The 24,500-nt window shown below is 40.3% G+C and overlaps 1 protein-coding gene across 2 annotated transcripts; it reads left to right on the top strand.

Annotated features, from left to right (window-relative positions):
• The first annotated feature begins 641 nt into the window (after nucleotides 1-641).
• On the top strand, nucleotides 642-24,397 carry LOC122675249 (ATP-dependent RNA helicase DDX25-like). Of its 2 annotated transcripts, XM_043873672.1 has the most exons (9): nucleotides 874-1,113; nucleotides 1,464-1,530; nucleotides 1,770-1,814; nucleotides 2,291-2,426; nucleotides 3,807-3,899; nucleotides 3,985-4,087; nucleotides 5,116-5,230; nucleotides 23,837-23,882; nucleotides 24,271-24,397. In XM_043873672.1, the coding sequence occupies exons 1-9, from the start codon at nucleotides 898-900 to the stop codon at nucleotides 24,287-24,289; spliced, it is 840 nt and encodes a 279-aa protein (XP_043729607.1). In that variant the 5' UTR covers nucleotides 874-897; the 3' UTR covers nucleotides 24,290-24,397. The 2 variants fall into 2 exon arrangements, with proteins under 2 accessions (XP_043729610.1, XP_043729607.1); XM_043873675.1 differs by lacking the exons at nucleotides 874-1,113; nucleotides 23,837-23,882; nucleotides 24,271-24,397 and adding exons at nucleotides 642-835; nucleotides 6,623-7,384.
• The last annotated feature ends 103 nt before the right edge of the window (nucleotides 24,398-24,500 follow it).

Raw genomic sequence — 24,500 nt, 5'->3', positions numbered from 1 at the left:
CAAGAATCTACCCCTGATTGTGCAGGTGAAGGTGGGAGGTGAAGGTTGTACGAAAGGGGAAACAGTTTTCTCCGCGTTGTTTCAGCACGAGGCACGTATCAGAAGTAAGATGAAAATAAGCCGGTATTTGGAAACATGACAGGTATCGAGTAACAGGGACAGTAGTTAGAATTTGAATAACTTTACTTCCTCTCTGTATCTTTCCCATTTGTCCAGTGAACCTCACTCGGTCTGGCTCCACTTTCCTATGCCATTCACCACTAGCCTTTCTGACATCTTGCAACGTAGCAGCAGAAATTTCGGGGGAAGGCGGACATGTGAGTTTGAAGCGGGGTGCGGGGGTCCTGCCCCACCACCTGGAGAATAGTCTGGGGAGAGGGTGTTGGGGGAGAAGAGGTAGGACTCTCGAATCAGCGCGGAGATTCCTGCCGCTTAGAGTCTCCCACGCGGCTGCTGCCTCAGCAGAGGTCCGCCTAACATTCTAACATTCACCACAGAAGCGCCAGTGCCGGATTTCTAACGCCTGGCGCGCACCTGCGGTCGGGTGAGGAAGCTACCGCCCGCCTCCTCCTCCCCGGACCACGCCCCCCGCCCCTGACTCTTCCCACCTCCCCAGAGCTAGGGCGCCTGCGCGCGGCGGGAGGTGGCTCTCCCCCCGCCCCCCACGCCCCGCCCGGCCCCAAGAAAGCCCATTGGCCGCTGCGTGGGGCCGCGTGCTGCCTCGCGCCTGTGACTGTCGCACGTGCTGGGGCCGGAAGCAGGCGTCGCAGCGATGGCGTCGTTATTTTGGGGAGGCGACGCGGGGGCCGCGGAGAGCGAGCGGCTGAACGGCCACGTAACCGCCACCGAGCCGGGGAGGGCCAGCGGGTGGGAGCTAGAACAGCACTCCGGAGGGCAATGTGCTGGGGAGGGGAAGGGGGAGCCCCGGTAGCGGTTGGAGTCGGGTGTCAGGTGGTAGAGAGGAGCTGTGGCAAGGACTTGGAAGAGGGCCACCGGAAGGGAGACTCCGAGAGGAACAAGACCTTGGGTTGGAAAGGGCAGAATGAAGACGCCTGCGCCGGGAGGGAACGCAGCTGGTGGCCCCAAGTAGACCCCGACTTTCCTATTCTTCCGGTTTGACCTCTGAGCCTCCGCTAACCTTCATCTTCATCTTAGCTACCGACACGCTTTCCGGTCTACTTTCCTTTGCTTGTCCTGTGACCCCCAAGGACCGTCCCATTTAGACAGAGGCTTAGGAAGAGAAATTTCACATGCAGGGGCGGCGGAAAGTCTCCTTCCAATCTTAGGGTAATTCATACAGGAGACCAGTTCCTCAAAGGAATCCATTTATACATGACATTGCAAGAGAAACAGTATTGGGAGGGGGAATCTTCCCTTTCTTCCTTCCAGTCTGTTAGGGGGCAGCACTGGGCTGCTTGATGGTTTGCTTCCTAATATTGATTGAAATTTGTATCTTTCAATAGTTTTCAAACCTCATCCACTCCCAGAAGAACCTTCTGGGTATCAAGAGTGCTACCATCCCAAACACAGGTGAGTGCTGTTAAAGGAGATTGGGCTCAGTTCCTTGAAAAAGTGCTGTTTTCCTCATATCCTAACTTTAGCTCCCTTAACACTGAGGGCCCTCCACTACCTTCCCAGTCTTTTTACCCTCTTCTCTGCTGCTTGACCATTTGTGCATACTGTAGAGTCAGCAAGAGAAACTGGGATAATACGCTAGACGTTTCTGCTTGGCATTTATCTTCACAGTTTTTTTTCTCACATCCTTTTAGATGGTTCTGTTGATAGGATCGAAGAAGATGATGAAGATGATGTAGGTAGGAAATAAATCCATTTGTGGGTATTTACTGGCATTCTGGTTCATGTAATCATGACTTCACAATGTGAATGAATAATATCTTAAGTGGAAAAGAACCATCTTTGCTTCTGTTTTCTTTATGAATAGTGAATGTCAGAAAAAACACTGACTTCAGAGTGGGGATTACCTCTTTAGAGGAAAATTGAAATAGAATATGTAGGAATGGGTTAAGACTTTTCAGGTGGCAAGGACAAAGTAGGTCTGGTGGCAATGGATGTAGGCTTGCTTGAAGATAGAGTCTGGTGTAGGGCAGAGTCTCAGAAACAAAGAATTCTCAGTGCTGTGTCATTCTTTCTAGAACCTTCTTTTAGAAGAAAAATGACAGCAGGAGCAGTTGCTTGATGTACTGAATGGAAGGAAGCAACTTGTTAGATGTCATTCGGGAGGCTTGACTTTTCCCGTGCAATATCCCCTTTTTAATCCTTGCTTTTCTAGTGGATTTGGCAGCTAATTCACTGTTAAACAAGTTAATCCGGCAGTCCTTAGTAGAATCGAGTCACCGGGTTGAAGTCTTACAAAAGGATCCCAGCTCTCCACTCTACTCAGTGAAAACATTTGAAGAGCTTCGGCTGTGAGTATTTGTGCCTTAAGTGTGGGAAAATGCCAGAAAGTGTAGCACAGAACATACTAATATGCTAATAATGAACCCATCAGATTCTCCTTCATGTTTTAATAATCAGCATTCAACTGAGATGTGGACGTTTTGCCTGGAAATAAAATATTGCTCAAAGAGGAACACGAGGCTATCTGAGTTGTACAATGGCTTGAGAACCTTTCTGATGGTAAAATTTTTAACCTTGCTGTGCTATGGGGGATAGCTAAGCCAGACACAGCCACATTGCTACTCTCCATACCAGAATATAGGGCTTCCCTGGTGGCTCAGTGGTAAAGAATCTGCCTGTCAATGCAGGAGACACAGGTTTAATCCCTGGGCTGGGAAGATCCCCTGGAGAAGGACATGGCAACCCTCTCCAGTATTCTTGCCTGGGAAATCCCATGGACAGAGGAGCCTGATGGGCTGCAGTCCAGTCCGTGGGGCCGCAAAAGAGTTGGACGTGGCTTAGCCACTAAACAGCAATAATGATGCCAGAATACAGATAGCAGGAAATTTAGTGGCCCAAATATCCCTTGGGCTAAGTTACAAAGTTTTACCCCTTAACTTTTTGTCTCAAATTGTATGTAAATAACTTTCTCAAATTGGTTTGTATTTCCTAGGGATTTACCAGTTGGCATTAAGGAAATGTATTTTAACAGGGAGAGTTACTGATGTGGAGAAATCCAAAATCCTGATGCCCTCTTTCTAAATGGGGAGACGCTTGCCTATGATGAAAAGTTGGCTGCTAGTAATCTACCAGTTCATCTACCAATTAAACAGATCCAAACTATGCATGTCACTGTAGTGGAAGTATTCCACTCTACCTCACTTTATTCTCTTCTGAACACTGGTCATGAGACCAGCCCGCCCCCCCACTCCCCAGGAAAGAGGCATTTAAAATACCAGCTTAGAAGAATGAGCTAATGTTGCATCTTCTTCTCCTAGATATAACTGATATAAGAATCACCTAAATTTAATTTTGTCTTCTCTGAAAATTTCAGTTAAAACAGAAGTTTGTTATTGATTAAAAGGAAATAAATGATAAATATCACTTTTCTTCTTGTATGGAAAGCAAAACACTCCTGGAAAATTGTACTTCTCTTAGATGAGTTTTCCCTTTTTTTTCTCTTTGTTCAAGAGAGAGTTCACCTTAAGGTGCTTGGTCTAAGCTAATAACATAACTTATTGCTTTAGTGCTCCAGATGGACAGGCATGATTGTATATGTTTGAGTGTTGAGATTTAGGTATATTATTAATACATTTCATACCCAGTTGCAAAGTGGCCTAATCATGTTTGTATTTCTGAGACTCCTGATGCATCATAGCCTTCAAGTATTTGATTTCTTTTTTTGACAGCAAGGAAGAGTTACTAAAAGGGATCTATGCAATGGGATTTAATAGACCATCCAAAATTCAAGAGATGGCTCTCCCCATGATGCTGGCACATCCGTGAGTTTCCAGGGAAATGGTGTTACAACGTGGTCATTTTTGGCCTCATACTCGGTTGATGCCCAGCGTCTGCTCTTTCCTACAGACCCCAGAACCTCATCGCCCAGAGCCAGTCTGGAACAGGAAAGACAGCTGCCTTTGTCTTGGCAATGCTCAGCAGAGTTAATGCCTTGAACTTGTTTCCACAGGTAAGGAAAGGCTGAGAGAGATGGGAATGCTTGCAGTGCCAGTGGTGTTTTAGTAATGGGCGGTAGTGCTGCCATGCTGTGATGATATTTAGAATAGATGTTCTTTCTTAGAATCATAGGATTATAGGCAGCAGTACAGGGTAGTGACTGAGAGCACAGTCTTCAGAGTTCAACTGGTTCCAATACCAGCCTCTCTACTTAGCAGCTGAAAACCTTAGGAGAGTTAGTGAATCTTTTGGAGTACATTTTCTTGTTAATAAAAGTAACATCTATAAAGGTGTGGATCACAGTTGTCCACTTTGCCCTTGAACCCTGACACCAAGCGCGGTGCTTGCCCTGTAGAAACCACTCTTTAAACATTGGATGAATGGGTATCTGCCTCACAGGATTGTCTTGCAGATTGAGTGAAATAATACACATTTTTAACACGATGCTCAACATAAAGTGCGCATTCAGAAGTGATGGCTGTAAGGCTGTAGATGACCCAGTCCCTCCTACTTAATGCAGAAGGAAGCAGCTTTAGAGAGGGAGAGGTCGCCTGTGAGGGCACAGTTGTCAGAGAGTGGCTGAGCAGGGGCTGGAACTGGAGCCACAGGAGACGCGGGTTCAGTCCCTGGGTCAAGAAGATCCCCTGGAGAAGGAAATGGCAATCCACTCCAGGATTTTTGCCTTGGCAGTGCCATGGGCAGAGGAGCCTGGTGGGCTCCAGTCCATGAGGCCAGAAAGAATCCTACCTGACGGAGCACCCCGACATGACGAGCAGACAGGAGGGTGGCTGCTTTACACAGTCGCGTTAGTTTCTGCTGTAGAGCAGCGTGAACCAGCCCCACGTGTACATCCATCCCCTCTCATCTGGATTCCTCCCCGTGTAGGTGACCACAGAGCGCTGATTCCCTGAGCTGTGTAGTGGGTTCTCAGTTATCTATTTCATACGTAATACCACTATCCCGCCACAAATTTTCATTGTATTTCAGAATTGCATAATGGCCCTTATGAATCTTTCTCCTTCCCCCTTATCTTTCTGCCAGTGCCTCTGCTTGGCTCCTACTTATGAACTGGCTCTGCAAACTGGCCGTGTGGTCGAACGGATGGGGAAATTCTGTGTGGATGTTCAAGTGATGTATGCCATTCGAGGGAATCGAAGTATGTACCAGTGAGCCAGTCCTGGCTGAGATACACCTGTATATATTTAAGTCAACTCTTTTATTTATTTTTAGCCAACTTTTAGGAGAAGGCAGTAGCAACCCACTGCAGTACTGTTGCCTGGTAAAACCCAATGACGGAGGAGTCTGATAGGCTTCAGTCCATGCGGTCACAAAGAGTCGGACACAACTGAGCGACTTCCCTTTCACTTTTCACCTTCATTCATTGGAGAAGGAAATGGCAACCCACTCCAGTGTTCTTGACTGGAGAATCTCAGGGACGGAGGAGCCTGGTAGGCTTGCCGCCTATGGAGTTGCACAGAGTTGGACACGACTGAATGACTTAGCAGCAGCGGCCAACTTTTAAATTTCATCTTTTCTTTTGGCTGAGCCCCGTGACATGTGGGATCTTAGTTCTGTGACAGGGATCACACCTGCACTGCCTGCAGTGAAGTCTTAATGACTGGACTGCCACGGAAGTTACCCTGGCTCATATTTTAGATCCTGACTCCACCAACAATCATGGTATATTAATACCTTCTCTGCTTTCCCACCTCTAAAATGAGGACGTAATGGCACCTGTATCATAGAGTCATTAACTGGAATTTAATGAAATGATAGAGATGAAGCATGGTGTACACCTCCAGCATGTAATGAAGATCCAGTGCCTGTTAGCTGGTCACTCCCACAGCCAGAACAATGGCTCAGTGCTTTTGCCTGTTCTCTTCTGGGAGGCTCACTTGTTTAGTACAGAACAGCTATTACTGTTTTACTTCTTCATGAAAGTGCTACATGCATATAGTTTAAAAAAAGTCTTTAAAACACAGAAAATTCAAAAGTAAAAGTTGTTCTTTCTCATCTTTCAAAAACCTATTTCCAAAGACAACTATGATTTTGTTATCAAATCTGTGGGCTTTTTTGTTTTTGAGTGTTGACAAAAAGTGGGAGCATTTTTTTTCATACTGTTCCAAAATGTAAGAATCTTAAACATCTTTTTGTGTCAGTGTGTATAGCCTCACATCCTCCTTTGGACCAGCTGAATAACATTCCATCATTTTTTTCATGGGACCTCTTGATGGACATTGTGGTGGTTCTCCGTTTGGGGAGGGTCTGTAGGCCTTTCACTGCGGTGCCACTTTCCTGCAGGACCATGGAGGTGTTGCAGGCTGGCTTTTTAAATGACTGTGAGGCAGAATCAGTTACTCAGGACTGTTACCATTACTGTAAACCAAGAAACTCAGGGACTTCTCCTAACACTCTGTAAAATCAGAAACCACAATGACCTTCAGGGTTTGCCCTTGGGAAACCAATAGGAAATGTGTTGCCTGACTTAGAATTCCAGACAGTTAGAGTGGTTTCCAGCTTAGAAAGCCTTCCAACCCTTTTCTCCTAGTTCCCTGAGGCATGGATGTCACCAAACAGATTGTAATTGGCACTCCTGGGACTGTCCTGGATTGGTGTTTCAAGCGAAAATTAATTGATTTGACTAAGATTCGTGTGTTTGTGCTGGATGAAGCTGATGTGATGATCGACACGCAGGGATTCGCAGACCAAAGCATTCGTATTCAAAGGTAACCTTCACATCCATCCTTTTCATCCTGGATCTTCTGTCCAGATAAGGGATTTCATTTGTCCACTGCTCTTCACTGTCTTTACTGCTTATTCCCCACTTCCTTCTCCTTTAAAGCAGATTGGGTTTTCCTGATTTTCAGGAGCTCAGTGAGCCTTCGACCTCCTGTAATTTCCCACTTCATCTTGTAATCTTGGTTTACTCTTGTGCCCTAGGCTCACAGATGGAATCCATATAGTGGGTCTGCACCAAATTTTGCCAGTAATCTTATATTTGAGCAAAATTCTAAAGAGAATTTATTAAAACCCCATAGTGCTATTGTAAAGACACAGTAACCTGGGGTCATCAGCCTAGTGGTCTAGTCCTGACCTTGCCTGTAAGTTGTTAAGTAAATCTTGTAATTTTGCTAGGCCTCTCTCCCAGGATCCCCATGGGGCTTAAAATTTCAGATTATCAGGCCTAACCTGAACCTTACAGAATCAGAATTTCTGGGAGCGGGCCTCTCTGTATCACTTATTTTTAAAGTACTTATGGTGATGGTGGTGTAGTCACTAAGTTGTGTCCGACTCTTGCGACCCCGTGGACTGTAGCCCACCAGGCTCCTCTGTCCATGAGATTTTCCAGGCAAGAATACTGGAGTGGGTTGCCATTTCCTTCTCCAGGGGATATTCCCAACCCAGGAATCGAACCTGGGTCTCCTGCATTGCAGGCAGATTCTTTCCCAACTGAGCTACAAGGGACTGTGTTAAATTCAGATAGGATATTGAAAGACTAATAATGAAAACCAGTAATCCCCTGGCCCCAAACCCTAGAGAACACTGTCCATTTGGGCATTAACTGTCATATCTTTAAATAGCAAGCTCGCATTGCTGCTTCTCATTGTATATTTTCTCTTCCGAAGTGGCTCAGTGGTAAGAATCTGCCAGTGTAAGAGACTGTGTAAGAGTTTGGTCAGTATTAATATTATTATCACAACACAAGTATTGTTAACTGTGGAGCACTGAATTATTATAATGTGGATCATTGAATTATTATATATGTGGGTTTGTTGTTGTATATTTTGGTTGCACTGGGTCTTTATTGAGTTTCATGGACTTTCTCTAGTTGCACTACATCTGCCCCAGGGCTTGCAGGCTCAGTAGTCATGGCTTGTGGGTATGTGGGATCTTAGTTCCCTGACCAGGGATCAATCCGTTGTCTCTCACGTTGCAAGGCAGATTCTTAATCACTGGACCACAAGGGAGTCTTAATTAAGTTTTTTTTGTGTGTAACTTTTCCCCCTGAAGATGCCTTTTTCCTTTTTTGGCTACTATCGTTATGTAGGAACCTTCAATTTTTTTCCCTACCTATTTCATCAGAGGTGTCATATGTCAGTGATATCTCTAGATAGTCAATTCCATCTTACAACTCCATTGGTTTCTTTTTTCCCAGACGCTCTCCCACACACACTGTCTCTGGTTCTGGCCTGGACTGGCTGCACGCCTGCAGCCAAGGTCATGTCACAGTTCCCCCATCCTCGTTTACAGCTGTGAGTCTCCCGTCCTGTGGTCCTTTTGCTTGGTTTACTGAATGTGCTGGGACATACAGTCCAGTGACTTCCTGCAAAAGGAGGTGGAGGAAGTCCATTTTCTAGCCCGTGCATGTCTGAAAATGTTTTTATTGTGCCTGTAAATTTGTCTCTGAGTTGACTTTTCCTGGATGTGGACTCTTATCCTAGAAAGCTTTCTCCCTATAAATTCAGAAACAGTGTTGAAAACAGAAAACCTGTTGGTTTTTCTTGATTGTTTGTTTTTTGTTTTTTTTTCACTATAGTTAATACTCTGTTTCTGGTGTTGCTACTGGAAAGTTTAATGTCATCCTTATCCCCAGACTTTTCTCTGTGACATTCTTTCTTCTCTAGAAGATTTTGGAATCTTTTTATCCACAGTATAATGAGACTTCTCGGCTTGATTCATATTTTTTTTCCTTCATTGTTCAACACAGATAGCATGTGCTTTTCATTTCCAGAATTTGTGTCGACCAGATCTGGGGAAATTTCTTATGTTACTTCTTTCCCGACAGTGACCAACTTTTTAGGAAGCCAACCCAGTCACAGCAGGGAAATACACACACACACACATATATATATCATGTATATATAATAATATAATACAGGAGAACTAATCATGCACATGTGTCATTACTTTACATAAAAATATGTAAAATATATGTTTATTTGAAATTATATATCATTATCTACTTTTCTGTTTAAACAAAACAAACAGTTGAACTAAACTGTGGCAATTGGTAGTAATTCATAGGAGAATTAGTTAAATATGCATGAGAAAAATACAGTAATGTTCGATCTCTGATACAGCAATATAATCTTATAAAACATGATTGGATGCTTCAATTTTGGAGGCTGTGCTGTTGTATATATTTTTTTCTTTTTGACTCCACCACACAGCTTGTGGGAGTTTAGTTCCCTGACCGGGAATCAATCCTGGCCCTTGGCAGTGAGACCACAGAGTCCTACCCACTGGACCGCCAGGGAAGTCCCTACTGTATATTCTTAAAATACCGAATTACAGAACTTTTTGTGAAGAGACTGTAAATCCATTAGAACTAATTACACCTACTACCTGTATTTAATGACAGAAATAGTAATGACACTTCGCTTTGTGTCTGACAGTGCTGTTGGATGTTTCTCTTTTCCAGTGTCCTTGGGACTCCTTGCAGTCTTCTCTCCTTGTATGTGGCAGTAAAACAGAATATGGTCAAATGTAAAATTCACTTTGATTTGCAGCTCTGCCATCAGTAAGCCCACACTGATTCTTTTTTTAAAAACTTTTTGGAGTGTAGTACACATGCACAGTTCCTCTACAACGTTGTGTTGCTTTCTGCTGTAGAGCATAGTGAATCAGTTATACACATGGCCACTCTCTTTTAGATTCTTTTTCAATATATGTCATTACAGAGTTTTGAGAAAGAAGGTTGATATGTCCCTCGTAGCTCAGTCGGTAAAGAGTCTGCCTGCAGCACAGGAGACCCGGGTTCGATCCCTGGGTCGGGAAGATCCCCGGGAGAAGGAACTGGCAAGCCACTCCAGTATTCTTGCCTGGAGAATCCCATGGACTGAGGAGCTGGGCAGAATACAGTCCATGGGGTTGCAAGAGTCAGACACGACTTCGTGACTAAACCAAAACCATGTGTTATTAACAATCGCAAGAGGGTCCTGGGTGTGAAACACGAAATGACTAGGTGGTGAGGGAAAAGCTCTGGAGTTGGTGCCATTGAGAGAAAGAAGGACGAATGTTTGTTCAGTGTGGAATAGTGGTTGGGAAGGATATGCAAAGATCCAAAGGCAAGTTAAAAGGGTATGTTTATTCAAGGAAATCAAGGAAGAAGAGGGCTGCAGATTAATGAGATGAGAAACCAGGGAGACTGACTTCCTTTAGTTGCTGTGGGAAGAACAGTTTAGAGAAGAAGTGAGAACGCTGATTAGGAGGTGCATGGGTGTAGTGTTTAGTATTAGAGTTTCAGTAGTAAAGACAGAAAAATGGAAGCATCTGCGATATACTTTGAGTGAAAATGTACTGACCTGCTAGGAGGGAGAGAGGACTGAATATCAAAGACTCCCAAGTACTTGCTATATGCCACTGGGTAGAAGTATCACTACTCACTGAGGAATCCTCGACGTGTGGCATGAAAAGGGGAGATGATTCAACTCACACATATTACATCTGAGAGTTAAGTGAGCCGTTCTCGTAAAGATGGCAAAAGGGCAGTAAATATGTGACTGTGTAGCTCAGGAGATAAGGCGGAGAAGTCACATTTGAGCAGGGGGAGGGGTGCATGTGGAAGATGACATGGTTTTCTGTGTCAGTCTGACTAGGCTAGGTGGTGTCCAGCTAGCTGATAAAATGTTACTTCGGGGTGCATTTGTGAGGATGTTTTCAGAAAAGATTAGCATTTGAGTCAGTAAACTGGGTAAAGAAGATCACTTTCACCAATGAGGGTGGGCATCATCTAATCCACTGAACAGAACAGAAATGTGGAAGAAGGGCAGATGTGCTCTCTGCTTGAGCCAGGGCAGGCACCCAGAATCCTGGTTCTCAGGCCTTTGGACTCAGACTGAACTTTACCAGACTTTCCTGGTCCTCCAGCTTGCAGACAGTTGACTGTGGGACCTCTGGGTGTCCATAATCACCTTAACAAATTCAGTCAATCATTCAATCAATCAATCATCAATCCTACTGAATCTGTATCTCTAATACAAATTTTGGTACTGAGAATGGTTCTGCTTAGTCGCTCAGTCGTGTCCCACTCTTTGTGATCCCATGGACTGCAGTCTCCCAGGTTCCTCTGTGCGTGGAGATTCTCCAGGCAAGAATACTAGAGAGGGTTGTCATGCCCTCCTCCAGGGGATGTTTCCAATCCAGGAATCGAACCCAGGTCTCCCACCTGCAGGCAGATTCTTTACCAGCTGAGCTACCAGGGAAGCCTGAGAATGATTTCAGAGGAAGAGCATTTTAAAGATGAGTTTTCTGAATCAGTTCTGATGCTTCTGAATTGGCTCTCTAATTTGATTAGATTTAAAGATACTAATGACTATTTCCAGTAGTATAGAGAGCAGTGACAGTCCATGCCAAGATCTGGAAATAGAGATAAGCAGTGTATCTCCACTCAATACTCCTAATCAGCCACTTTCAAGAAACAAGAATCAGATGACTGTGTCTTTATACTTTGAAACTTTTATGTGGAGATCTAACAATTAAGATTACCTAGTTACTCCCGTGTCAGACTGTTGGGGTCCTTTAATGGACCAGAACCTTGTGGTACGGAGTCGATGATAGAAAGTGAAAGAGAGAAAGAGAGAGAGACAAAAAAGACCCGGGGACCTAAGCTCTGATGGAGCAAAGGTGCTTTAATGATTTTTCGATGAGTATATATAGGCTGCAGTACAAAAAAACTTCTTTCAGGAATGATAGAGATCAGAAAACCAAATGTACAGCAACTGTTACCAAGGGAACAAGGGGTAATGTTAGTCACAAGGTCGGGAGACAATCCATATCTCAAGAAAGGGGAAGGAGATTAAGCTGTTTTGTCCTAAGGAGAATGTTTACTAAAGGAGACCCAAGCCTGCCTCACACAATGACCTCAGCCCCTGGGAGCAGTGCGCTGTTCCGCTTGAAGAGGGACAAAGGACTCATGAGAGACAGCATGTAGGCATCCTCCCGTCAAACATTCCCTGACAATTCCCCCTTATTTATTTATAATATTTGTAAGAGTTTTGACCATCAGAGTTTGTTTAGTTTTGACAATCTTTGTATGAAGGCAACGGTAGACAACAAATATAATTGTTAAGACAATCACCAAAATTATGGTTTTAGATCTAATGCTATGAGTAAGACTTTGAAACCATCTACGTGGGTCTAGCCCAGATAATTGATCAGCTAATTGTCTAGCTAAAGTTTTTATATCAATGGAAGAGGGCAGATTATTAGAAAAGGTTTTAAATATTTTTTTTGTAATAATTGTACATTCAGAGAGGCATTATCATGTATGTTTTGTAAATGAAACTTGATTTGTTTTCAGTTGTCGGCACTATTATTAAAATGAACAAGAGTAACACAAAATTGAGTAGAATTTCAGTTACATTTTAGCATCACCTGTTTTTGTACATCTGTTAATTGATCTCTAACCCATTTGATGGCTGTTTTTAGTTTTTGTATTTTTTTTTTAATTTTTTCATCTATCTGAGTCTGAGTGGCCCATATAGTATGGGCATCTTTAGTCCAATTTTGAATAAAATTATGTGTCTGAATAGAGGTTTGTAAAGCAACACCAGTGAGAGCAGCAGTGGTGCAAATGGCTATTAATCCCAAAATACTAAAAATCAGCCATCCAATGAATCATTTAGATCGCCGGAGCAATTTAGTAAGCAACCGGGAAGTAAGTCCAGCCATGGGACCTTTTTCTCAGGGCTGTTGGAGATTTATTCGTAACCATAGACTACTTCGAGATCGAAGAATTAAAAGAGAATCATATTTTAAGGAAATAGGGGAGTTAAGACAAGTACATAATCTGTAATTTATGTAAGTTACAGAACATATAGTCTTATTGAATTGTAAGTTTTTTATAGCTATAACAAAAGGAAATGGAACACAGGCTTGTATAAAATATGATTGATTATAGCAAAAGAAATAATTGTTATAGCTATGATTGGTCCCTGTGGAATGTCTTATCTAAGTCCCAAGTTTTTCGGTGTTTGCAGCAAGTTTTTAGATGTCTCATTGTTTAGGCCCAATCTGTTTATTAAACATGATTCAAGGACAAGGTGGGGGCCATTTTATCATCAAGCTAGCCAAGAAGTCCTCTGTCATAATGTTTTATTGTAGTATTAGTAACCTTTTATGTTACTTGAGTAATATAATCATACATAGTATTGTTAATATTATCTGAACAGTTCAATAGCCACATACTATGGGGTCTCTAATTGACAATTGTATGATTAGCTATAAACATTAATTTTTTTAGTTTGGCCTGACATTTGTCTCAATGAACAGGAATATATTTAAAGTTTTTATTAGTAAACCTTGGCATGTTGTTTTTTGTTCTTTTTCTAAAGTTTTAGTAGTATAAACATGGTTTACTGACAAAGAAAGGGCAGTAAATAATCTAAGCAGTGTCCGAAAATTTTTTTTGGAGGCAGGACGAAAGCCCAAGTTTGTCGACTAACGTTAATACATAATTTTGTTGGGCCCATACATAAAGGAAGGACTTCATAACCTAGAACGATATTAATTAGTTTTTCTTTTTTTTCAGGATGAGAGGGCCCCTCCAGTTCCAAGGAGGGGGCATATGTGTTGACTCATTAGTGGATGTGATTGGTTTTATATCTGTCTATTTTACAACCTACAATAAAAAAGGGGGGTTAGGTATATAAGCCCAGTAAGTGTGATCAATCAGGTCAGCCTGAGCGGGGGAAGCAAAAGCAAGCAAAGCAAGCATAGCGAAGAAAAATATTTTTAGGATTTTGAGGCATTCTCTGTTGAGAAATCAGGTTTTTAGTTTAATTAGTAAGGGTTTTTATCTGTCTCCAAGTAGGGAGATCATAAGGTCGATGACGTCGAGTGTGGCGTTTTTTGGAAATTTTTAATGTCGCCATGGCTTATATTGGAATTTTTTTTTTTTTTTGGGTTTTTTGTTGTTTCATTTCTAGTCTGAATGTGGGGGTTGAATCTTTTGAAGAGGAAGTCATGTGAGCTCGTTGGATCTATCTGGAGAAATAGAAGCATATCCTTTTTCTGTAAGATTAGTTTTTAGATTTTTATTGATTAGTTAACCCATCTTGATATCAAATGGGCAAAGGAAAGGAGGTGTCTTATAATGTTTTAAAACTTTTTTTTTGTTTGTTTTTGTCAAAACATCTCTTTGTGGTAAGTTTAAAAACTTTAAAACAAATAAGGCTATATTAACAATAGTTATAAAAAGAGAGGAAAGTGATAATGATGAAAACATTTTTAGGAAATATTTTCGTCTAAAAGAAAAAAAATCATTTAGAAATCTGTTTGGGACTGGTATTTGGCTGTGGTTTGTGTTATTTGGGGCAAAGGATTAGGAGTAACCATTCAAATATTTTTTCTTAAGTAAAATTATTAAAAAGGTGATGTAGAACAACTTGACAAATGAAATGTTGTTTACATCTAAATATATTTGACCTTGTCTTTGAAAAAGAAATGCAGCTTAGCAACTGTTGAATCTCACTGTTCAGTGTGTTAAAGAGGATGACTACACTTTTAAGACAGACCTGAAAAGAAGGCAAACATTTTACATTTCTGATATTTTTAGGAACAAATAATCTATTCGGGAAATGGTGTCTTTTTTTTTTTTTTTTAATGTCGTTTTCGCCCTCCTTTAAGAATCTTACACATTGGGAACAGAAATAGTCACACCAACAATAGTTATAGGCTTAAAGACTACATTACACCAGAATCTAGCAAAGTTTGCTCTGGACAAGGAAGACAAAAGTGTTCTTGTGTATTTTTTTTTATTTAATTTTTTATTTGTAGTTACAGTGTGTAATGTGTTTGTCTAATCATGTCTTGTGTTTGTGGACTATAAGGAATGTCTGTAATCTGTTTAATAGAGAATGAATGTAAAAATTGTTTGAACTGCTTAGAAATATAGGCAGAGTCATTGTCTGTTTTTATAGAATTAGGTGTTTTCATTATCGTAAAGTAAGTTGATAGGTGGGTTATAACATGTTGTGTAGTCTTACCTTAGAGAGGTGTTGTCCCTAGAAAAGAAGAATTTGTATTGATCGACATGTAAGAGGGAAGAGGAAGAAAGTTCAGGACAATGAGTTACATCAATTTGTCATAAAATTTTCTTTCATTTGTCATAAGCCTTTTTAAAATTTCAGCACTAAATATCTTTAAAAGTTAAAAGGCCAAAACAAAGTATGATAGCATAATAAACAAATATAATGTTTATTTTAAATAAACATACCATACTTTGTGGTTTTTATTGTGATCTACCCAGGCATTTCAACTGCATTTTTTAATATATTTGTAGTCTGAATGTATCTGTTGACCAAAGTTAATTTTGTTAAATATTGTTTTTTTAGAATTTTTTTCTTGTTTCTAATTTGGTTTAATTTGGAGAAAGAACATTTGCTGTAGCTAGAACGACAATGAAAAACTAGTCTAGTAAAGCTTATGTAAATACCACTTTATTTTATAATAAATGTTTTAACAATTAAAAAAATATTTTTGTATTCATCATTTTATTTGCCATTTTTTATATCTTTTTATTAAAAGCATATATTTTACTTTTTTATAGCAACCATGAAATGTCTTGTATGTTAGCATTTTATAGACTGTTGAACATATTTTTCAAATCATATTATATTATATATATCTATTTTTATATAAATATATATTTATATTCATTAACAGCTCAAAATCTCTTCAGCTCTTTTGCAAGAAAAGCCCCTTTTAAGAGTAAGCCAATGTTCAGCAATTAACGCTTTAGAATCTTACTTCATTTGGAAGTGACCCAGCCATTTAACAAACTTCTACTATTTGGTTCAGCACAACTCTACAAACCTAAGTCACTCTAATCTCAAGAGACGGCTCCAGATTATAGATAATAGGTCATTTTATCAAAAATACAATTATTTTTAAGAGCTTATTTAAAAGTTTTTATCTCATCTATATATTTGTGTATATATAAAGAGTTACCTTTTTGTTGACAAACTTAGTTTACCTTAAACCAAGGCATAATAAAAGTATTATATAATGTTGATGACTCAAGACATGTCTCAACTAGATTAACAAATAATTATATTTAAATCACATTCACATTTAAATAAACATTATACCCAACATTGAACACCCTTTAGTTCATGTAAAGCTGAATCTAAATAGAGCTCATTAACTCCACACTATCTAAAAACAAAGACATACATTGAGACATAGATAATTTTAGATACATAGGCATAGTTTTCTGTTTGAAATTTAAAATATCTTTTTGTTTTATTTATTTATTTTGAGCTCCACCAATTTGTTAATGGCTGGAGTCCTAGATAGAGTGGGCTGTGTATCCCAAGGACATGATAAGAATTAACTTAAGGTTTTCTTTTGGCCTATTTTTGTTTCTCAGGCAGAACTGGAGCTCAAAAAAAAAAAAAATATTTTAACAAGTTAACCTTTTCTTAACTGTACGTGCAAGAAGAACCGGTTTTATAATTTTAAAAAGATTTTATTTTCATCAGTTTTTTTTGGAGTCTAAAGAATATCATAGCCATTCAGTGTCAAAAATATCATTTTTTTTGTAGCTATAGTATATTATTAATGATATATGTATGAGGGAATTGTTGTCACATAGGAAGTAAAGCCTTGGCTACAAAATTCTGACAAATACTAGGACTGTTAGGGAGACAGCAATGGCATCTTATTTCAGTACTCGTCTGGAGAATCCCAGGGACGGGGGAGCCTGGCGGGCTGACATCGATGGGGTCGCATGGATTAGGACACGACCGAAGTGACTTAGCAGCAGCAGTAGCAGGATTTTTAAGCATATCTTGAGGTAACATAGTCTATTGAAATCTTTTATGAGGCCCGGTATGATTAGGATAAGGGAGAGAGAAAGTGAATCTCTCCCAGTCTAAAGGGTGTAAAGGTATATTTAAAAAGCAATCTTGTGAATCAGTAATAATAATGTGTCAATTTTGAGGAATAGTAATAGGTGATGGGATCTCTGGTTGTAATGTACCCATAGGTTTCATAAAAGAATTAACTTTTCTAAACTCTGTTAAGAGACACCATTTGTTATGTTTTCTTTTTATAACAAAAATAGAGTTCTAAAAAGAGCAAGATTCTTCAATATGTTTCAATTTTAATTGTGTGTTTATAAGTTCTTTAGTAGCTTGTAATTTTTCTTTCGTAAGGGGCCATTGCTTTGTCTAAATAGGCTCATAATTTTTTTTAGTTATTTTAATAATTGTTTTGTTTGTTAAATGAGCAGTGGCCCCTAGGAAATATGTGGAATGTATATCTGAGTTTGTCATTGTATAAGTAAGTTCTTTCCTATTACATTAAAGGGTACATTTATCACATAAGGTTTTAATGTTGTAGGTTGGCCTTCTGGTCTCTCACATGAGTATATTTGAACACTTTGATAAACTTTTTGTACTTTAGTTTGAGAAATTTTTGTAATTTGGCAAGAGACCTTTTGTACAGGCCAGGATTTGGGCCATAAATGTTTGGAAATAATAGTAATATCAGATTCAGTGTCGAGGAGACCAGAAAATCTTTTACCATTAATTTTGATATTTATATTTGGTCGGGCATACTCAGATACTAATGATGTCCACAAAGATTGTTTTTGATCTGTACTGTCAAACCCATCTGTGTACATTATTAGAGGAATTAATAGAAATGTAAGGTAAAAGAAGTAATTGAGCAATTTTGTCCCCCTTTTTGAATTGTCATAGAATCTGAGATGACATCAGAATTTGAATCTCTCTTTTATAATTTGAATCAATTATTTTAGGGTGAACAGTAATTTTTTTAGAAGTCAGACTAGATCGGCCAAACAAAAGACCAAAAGTTTGTGGGGGCAGGGGTCCAAAAAGTCCGGTAGGCACTCTAGTAGGGACTGTTTGAGGGTAAAGGAAAAAATCATTTAGGGCTGGTATATTGATGGCAGCACTGCTAGATGTTGAGGGTTTGAGGGAAAAGATAGAATTTGCTCCTGTTTGGAGTTTCTTGGAATAGGTTTTCTATCAATATCAAATTTAAATTTACAACTTTTGGCCCAGTGCATTCTTTTACGGCAGCGAGGGCAAATTTTTTGGTATTTTATTAGCCTTCTTAGGGCAGTCCCTTTTTAAATGATTTTCATCTCCACAATTAAAGCATCCTTTATTTTCCTTTCTAAAGGTAGCAGCCATTGCCTCAACCAGCATTTGCATCTTTTGAGTTTTTGATTCTAGATTGCGACAAGCTTTCAAATAATAATAATCTTAGTCTTACAAATTGCAGCTATAGCTCTTTGACATTTCTGATTTGCATTTTCATAAGCAAGTAATTTCTCTAGCTGCTTTTTGGTTTCTTCTCTGATTATAGTACGGGAAATAGCAGCTTCTAATCTAGTTTAAAAATTAGCATAACTTTTCATTAGGTTCTAACAAATGAGAGACTTCTGGAGTTGTGACTGTTGGCAGAGGAGAAGCATTTGGAGCAGCCGGGACAGGGCTAGTAAGAAAATTTTGAGATATTTTGTATTGTTTTAATTGGGCCTTTTGTAAAGTTTAATCATTTAATTTATATTTATGTAATAAGTGTTCTGTCTGTTGCTGAATATTGGAAGGGCGAGAATGTACCTTGAAATGGCAGAATTACAGCTTTAATAAGAGCCCATAGGGGCTAGAGATCAATTGGAATATTTTTCCTTTGTTTGGCTGCTCATTTAACATTTTTTTTGACCTGGAGCCAAATTTCTAAATCAAAACTGCATTTATCAGGAAACTAAGGATTATGTTCAACTACTGTTTCAAGGCAAGCCTCTATTCATTGCCATGAAGCCAGAAATCCCTGAAATTTAAACAAATGGTGAAGTAAAGTAGAAAAATAATGGGGCTGGCCAGCCGTTTAACCCATGCCTTAGTACTTACCGACCTCAATAGGTCCCTGAGTCACTCCGCCCGATATGCCACGTATACCAGAGTCCCTGTTAGGGCGCCATTTGTTGGGGTCCTTTAATGGACCGGAACCTTGTGGTACAGAGTCGACGATAAGAAAGTGAAAGAGAGAAAGAGAGAGAGAGAGACAAAAAAGACCCATGGACCTAAGCTCTGATGGAGCAAAGGTGCTTTAATGATTTTTCTATGAGTATATATAGGCTGCAGTACAAGAAACTTCTTTCGGGAATGATAGAGATGAGAAAACCAAATGTACAGCAACCATTACCAAGGGAACAAGGGGTAATGTTAGTCACAAGGTCGGGAGACAATCCATATCTCAAGAAAGGGGAAGGAGATTAAGCTGTTTTGTCCTAAAGAGAATGTTTACTAAAGGAGACCCAAGCCTGCCTCACACAATGACCTCAGTCCCTGGGAGCAGCGTGCTGTTCCGCTTGAAGAGGGACAAAGGACTCATGAGAGACAGCATGTAGGAATCCTCCCATCAAACATTCCCTGACATCAGACAATGTGGTAAAAGGATGACTTTGGGGATTTGAAATTTCCAGCTCAAGGACCACATAAATGACTGGAAGCTTCTACGTGTGCCATGCAGACCTTTAGCTCCTCCTGGAGCTAAGGGCTGAAATTGCTGAAAACCAAACACAGAACCTCATACTGTGTATCTACAATTAGAAAAGAATAGGACACTATAAGATGGGATGATAATGTAGGGATGCGGAGCCTCTACATTCTGGAGTCTCCTTTGCTGGTGGAAGAGTCTTCCCATCCCCATAATAATTTAATTCAACAATACTTAATTTCATTATACACATAGCTTTGATAGTTGTGGTAAATAATACCAAATATGAGACATGTATGCATATACTGCCCTTAAAGAGCTGAATCTTCTTGGGAGGATAAGAAATACATACTTGGAAAAGTAATAAGAATAAAAAGCGTGGTATGAGTACCAGGGCTTAGGATATAAATAAGAATGATTGGGAATAACATACTTGAGTTGGCCCTTTAAATAGATTTAAAATGAAAGGATTTGAGAACTGAAAGCAATTAACATAATATCTAATGTAATTCCATTTAATAACTGAGAAAACAAACACAGAGAAACTAACTTGTCCCAATTATGATAGCAACTTACTGGGAACAGAACTCTGGTCTCCTGATTTCTGACTCTTCACTGTTTCCTTTGCAACCACTGCCTTTGTGACTGCTAAAAAAAAAAGGAGAGAAAGAGAAGTGAGCAAAGAAGGCCCTATATAAGCACTAGGAGAAATGTACATCCTTGGCATACATACATATGGATGATGATATCATCCGTATCATCAGCATCCTTCACTGCTGATATGTGAATGCTCAGTAAGCAGACTGGTGAAGGGCTCCTATTATGAAGTATCAAAAAGTAAGACTAGAATGGAATGAGCACCTTGGGATGAAAAGATAAGATTAAACCAAACAGAATATTAACAGTCTCAGTCTAGGTATTTTAGATGTTAAATAAGAAATAAAAGTAAGTGCTTTATGAATTTAAAAACAGGTCAGATTCCAAAGGCTGAAAGTAATCAGGGCTGGCTTAGTGGAAGGGATAAATTGGAGATGAACATTCAAGAGGTATAGGATTTGAGAGAAGAGGATAATTTAGATAAGGTAAGGAAATCCTAGGACCTGGAAAAGCAGGCTGAAAAGGCATGATGGCTCAAAATGATGCAGAGTAAGGAAATCCAAAGTTAAACAAACCAAGTAGCTTTGAGGAGAGTGAAGACAGAAGACTAACTAGAAGCTTGAGTAGAGGGTACCTGGGAAATAGGCTGAAAAGGCATAATGGCTCAATGGTGCAGAGTCCCAGGAAGGCTGACTGTACTCTGACAGAGACCACTGCAGGTGCTTAAGCAGAATAACTTGATTAATGTTTTAGACTCATATGGCAATGACATACAGGATGGACTGAGCCAAGAGAATAAAAGGGAAGGCCAAGAGCTATTTTTCTAATAAGAATAATAAGGAATTTTATAGACTAAAGAATAATATACATTATTTATATACAGTGAGCTATTATTGCATAGACACTATGCTAGCTTTTCTCATTTAATTCTCACAAAAACCATATGAAGGAAGTCAAATTATCATCTCCATTTTAAAAATGAGAAAACAGAATCTACATAACCTGCCCAGGTCACAAATCCAGGGAGTGGAGGAGTCAGAATTTGAGCCCAGATAACATGATCCCATAGCTTACAGTCTTAGCTTCTATGCCATATCCTTCAGTATTATTAAATGTCTCTGAAAGAATCCAAGAACAAAATAATTAGGGCTGAACTAGTAATTAGTGGGAAAAAGATATGTAAGGAAGAGATGAGACTTTACAAGGGAACAAAATGACAGAACTTAGTATTTAAGAGATAGATGGGGATGAGAAAGAGTGAAAAATGATCATCCCATCAGGAGTGAAAATACAAGGAGATGACAATACCATTCACCCTTGGAAATCACACGGGTGAATCCAGAGGGGAAAGATGAGTAGTGTTTCAGACATGTTGCATTTGGAAAGATGAAAAGATATCCACGTAGAAATTAGAATATGCATTTTAGAAACTCAGGAGAGAGGAAGGATTGAAATTGTAGGTTTTTGAAATTATCTCACATAAAATGAATAGAGGAAGTAACAAAATTATTTAAGCTCTTTAAGGGGGTGGGGGGGAAGAACGACTCTCCAGGGACCAGCAACGTTGAAAGGCAAGAAAGTGGCAGGAGCAGGAACAGGTTAGGTCAGTCTCCCAGAGTTCAACAGATGAGACTTTGAAGAAGAGAGCAGCTGCCTTCTAATTCACTCTCTCTTCTCTCCTGGAAGATCTCATTCTCACTTATTCCTTACACTATTAGCCACACACATGCAAGTAAGAATTAAGAGAGGGCTACGGTTGAAGGAGTTTGAATATGTCAACAAAGGGCTGAGGTAAGCAAAGATATCACAAAGGAGTGATTAGTATGTAACTAATTGAAAGCAATATTTGAATGTACAAAGACACAGATGGGTTAATTAAACCAGTTAGGCTGAATCAGGGAAAGCATCTGGAAAAGGGCTGTGTTACTACCAAAAGGTAAGGAAGCTATGTTAATCTCCATCACTTAAACACAATCAGCAAAATTCAGATTATGTGAAACACCACAGGACCAACAACCAGGCTCCTTCAAAGGAAATGCAAGGGAGAAATATGGAGGTGGAACGTGTAGAATGAGAGAAGCTTGAACCAATCACAACTATCAACCAGTCACAACGTGTGAACTGGATAGGATCCTAGGTTATACAAGCACAGTAAAGGAAAAAAAAAAAAAACAACTATGCACAAGTAGAAAACAAGGAACTACATTAAATATTTTAGATATGATTAGATTGTGGTTATGCTTTTTAAAAGTCCTTTATGTTTTTAGAAATCATACTGATATATTTGTAGATTTTTGATGCTTGATATGTGCTTCAAATAAATACAGGAGTTATGTGGATAGTGATATAGAAGTAATGAGATTGCTATGCAGTCTCTCAGTTGTGTCCGACTCCTTGCAACCCTATGGACTGCAGCACGCCAGACTTCCCTGTCCTTCACCATTTCCAGGAGCTTGCTCAAACTCATGTCCATTGAGTCGTGAGGCCATTCAACCATCTCATCCTCAGTCATCTCCTCCTCCTCCTGTCTTCAATCTTCCCCAGCATCAGGATCTTTTCCAGTGAGTCAGCTCTTCGCATCAGGTGGCCAAAGTACTGGAGCTTCAGCTTTAGAATCAGTTCTTCCAATGAATATTCAGAACTGATCACCTTTAGGATTGACTGATTTGATCTCTTTGCAGTCCAAGGGACTCTCAAGAGTCTTCTGCAACACCACAGTTCAAAAAGCATCAATTCTTCAGTGCTCAGCCTTCTTTATGGTCCAACTGTCACACCCATACGTAGAATGGCCAGAAGTTAATAATTGTTGGAGCTGGGCACTGAGGTCATGTAGCTGCATTTTTTCCATATGTTTGAAATTTTCCTCACTACATTTTTTTGAAGATGCAGTTTGCTTTGCCAGAATAGGATTTTCTTCCATTTACTGTAGTTTAGATGACCCTGGTTAAGTTTTCTTGACCTGGGTTATGGATTTTAAGGAATCATGGGGATTATCAAATCAGATCTAGACAAAGCTAGAAAATGCAGTGGTCCATCAAAAAACAAGGACTTAGAACACACGGTTCCACCTGAAATGCGACAGGAGATAGATGCTTCAAGTTATTAAAGGGTTTCAAAGATAAAATTCTAACAAAAAGGACAAGAAATTAATAAGGGATGTGTGTAAGGAGTTTGCTGAATGAGCAAAGCAATGGTTAAGAAAAATGATTCTGTCCACTCTTGTTTCTAAGACAAAGTAGAGATTCAATGCCAATGAAAAAGACATGCAGCGATGAGATGACCAAACCACAAAATGGGATATTTTGTTCATGAGAAAAGAATGTGCGCTAAAGCCGTGTTCAGACACTGGAGATCTAGGGGTAGGGTCATTCAGACCTTTGCAAAAGGACTTCTGCCATCTTCTCCTCTGTTTATTCCTTTTACCTCAACAATCCAAAGTGCACAGGTCCTAGGAAAAAGGTGGTAAGAGTAAGGGATAACTGAAGTTTGGAGGAAAAGGTTAAAGATCATATTCTCCCTCTCAATCCTGAATTTAAGAAATCGTGTAAATTAAATCTGTCACCTTTCTATTTGCATGAGGTGGGGTATAGAACGCTCAGGACTTGGAAGGACAAGTTGCTTTACACAGGTTGCAGGGAGGTGACTGGGACCTTGGGCTGTGAAGACCTCTACCCTTTTTCTCTTCTAGGCCTCACCCTCAAGAATTCCCAAAGCCCTAGAACGTTTTTTCCCAGGTATGTGAACAAAACAGCACTGAAGGGTTAAGATTATGGGAAGGGAGTAGAAGGGAGCATTTGAGCTTAAGCGAGGGCTGCTTCTAGCAAGGAAGTCGGAGTGGCGGAATCAGTTTGAGAGTCACGTTGGCAAGCGCTGGTCTGAGACACACAATGGGTCAAATCAGAGAGCCTAGGAAGCCAGGGAAAGGACTGCGCTTTATACGGGTCTTTATACGGAAACTGCGCTTGTCAGACTCCAGGGAGACTGCTGCGGAGTCGGGTGGGGTGAAGTGGGGAGGAGGGGACGGTGGAAAAGGCGGAATCGGGGTAGAGGGCTCTAAAAGAGGGAAGAGATTGATTCCCCTGAGGTAAACGGAACGTTTAGAACGCCTCTCCCAAAATCCAGCTATCTCGCTGTTCGGTAACCTCGAGAGTTAACCGAGCCTCAGAAGTCCGCCCCTCCCCTTCGGGTCACCTGCTTGGCGACGCCGCGGTGTTTCCGGGTTACGCGCTGGAGCTTGGCGGCGCGCGGACCTCGCCGAATCCGAGCCGCGAGTCCCAGGCCTCCTCCCGCCCGTGGGGGAGGGCCAAGAGAAGATACGCACCAATCAGGATGTAGACTTTGAAGACGTTAAC

Source organism: Cervus elaphus, chromosome 2 (genome assembly GCF_910594005.1).
Source record: "Cervus elaphus chromosome 2, mCerEla1.1, whole genome shotgun sequence".
NCBI lineage: Eukaryota > Metazoa > Chordata > Mammalia > Artiodactyla > Cervidae > Cervus > Cervus elaphus.
The sequence above is the reverse complement of the archived record's forward strand: the minus strand, read 5'-3'. Positions and strand labels throughout refer to the sequence as shown.

Excerpts from the sequence above, each read along its gene's own strand:
- LOC122675249 (XM_043873672.1), top strand. The coding sequence starts at position 898 with ATGTGCTGGGGAGGGGAAGGGGGAGCCCCGGTAGCGGTTGGAGTCGGG. Across the intron at positions 1,815-2,290 it reads AGATGATGAAGATGATGTAG|TGGATTTGGCAGCTAATTCA; the intron begins GTAGGAAATAAA and ends TTGCTTTTCTAG. Across the intron at positions 4,088-5,115 it reads CCTTGAACTTGTTTCCACAG|TGCCTCTGCTTGGCTCCTAC; the intron begins GTAAGGAAAGGC and ends TCTTTCTGCCAG.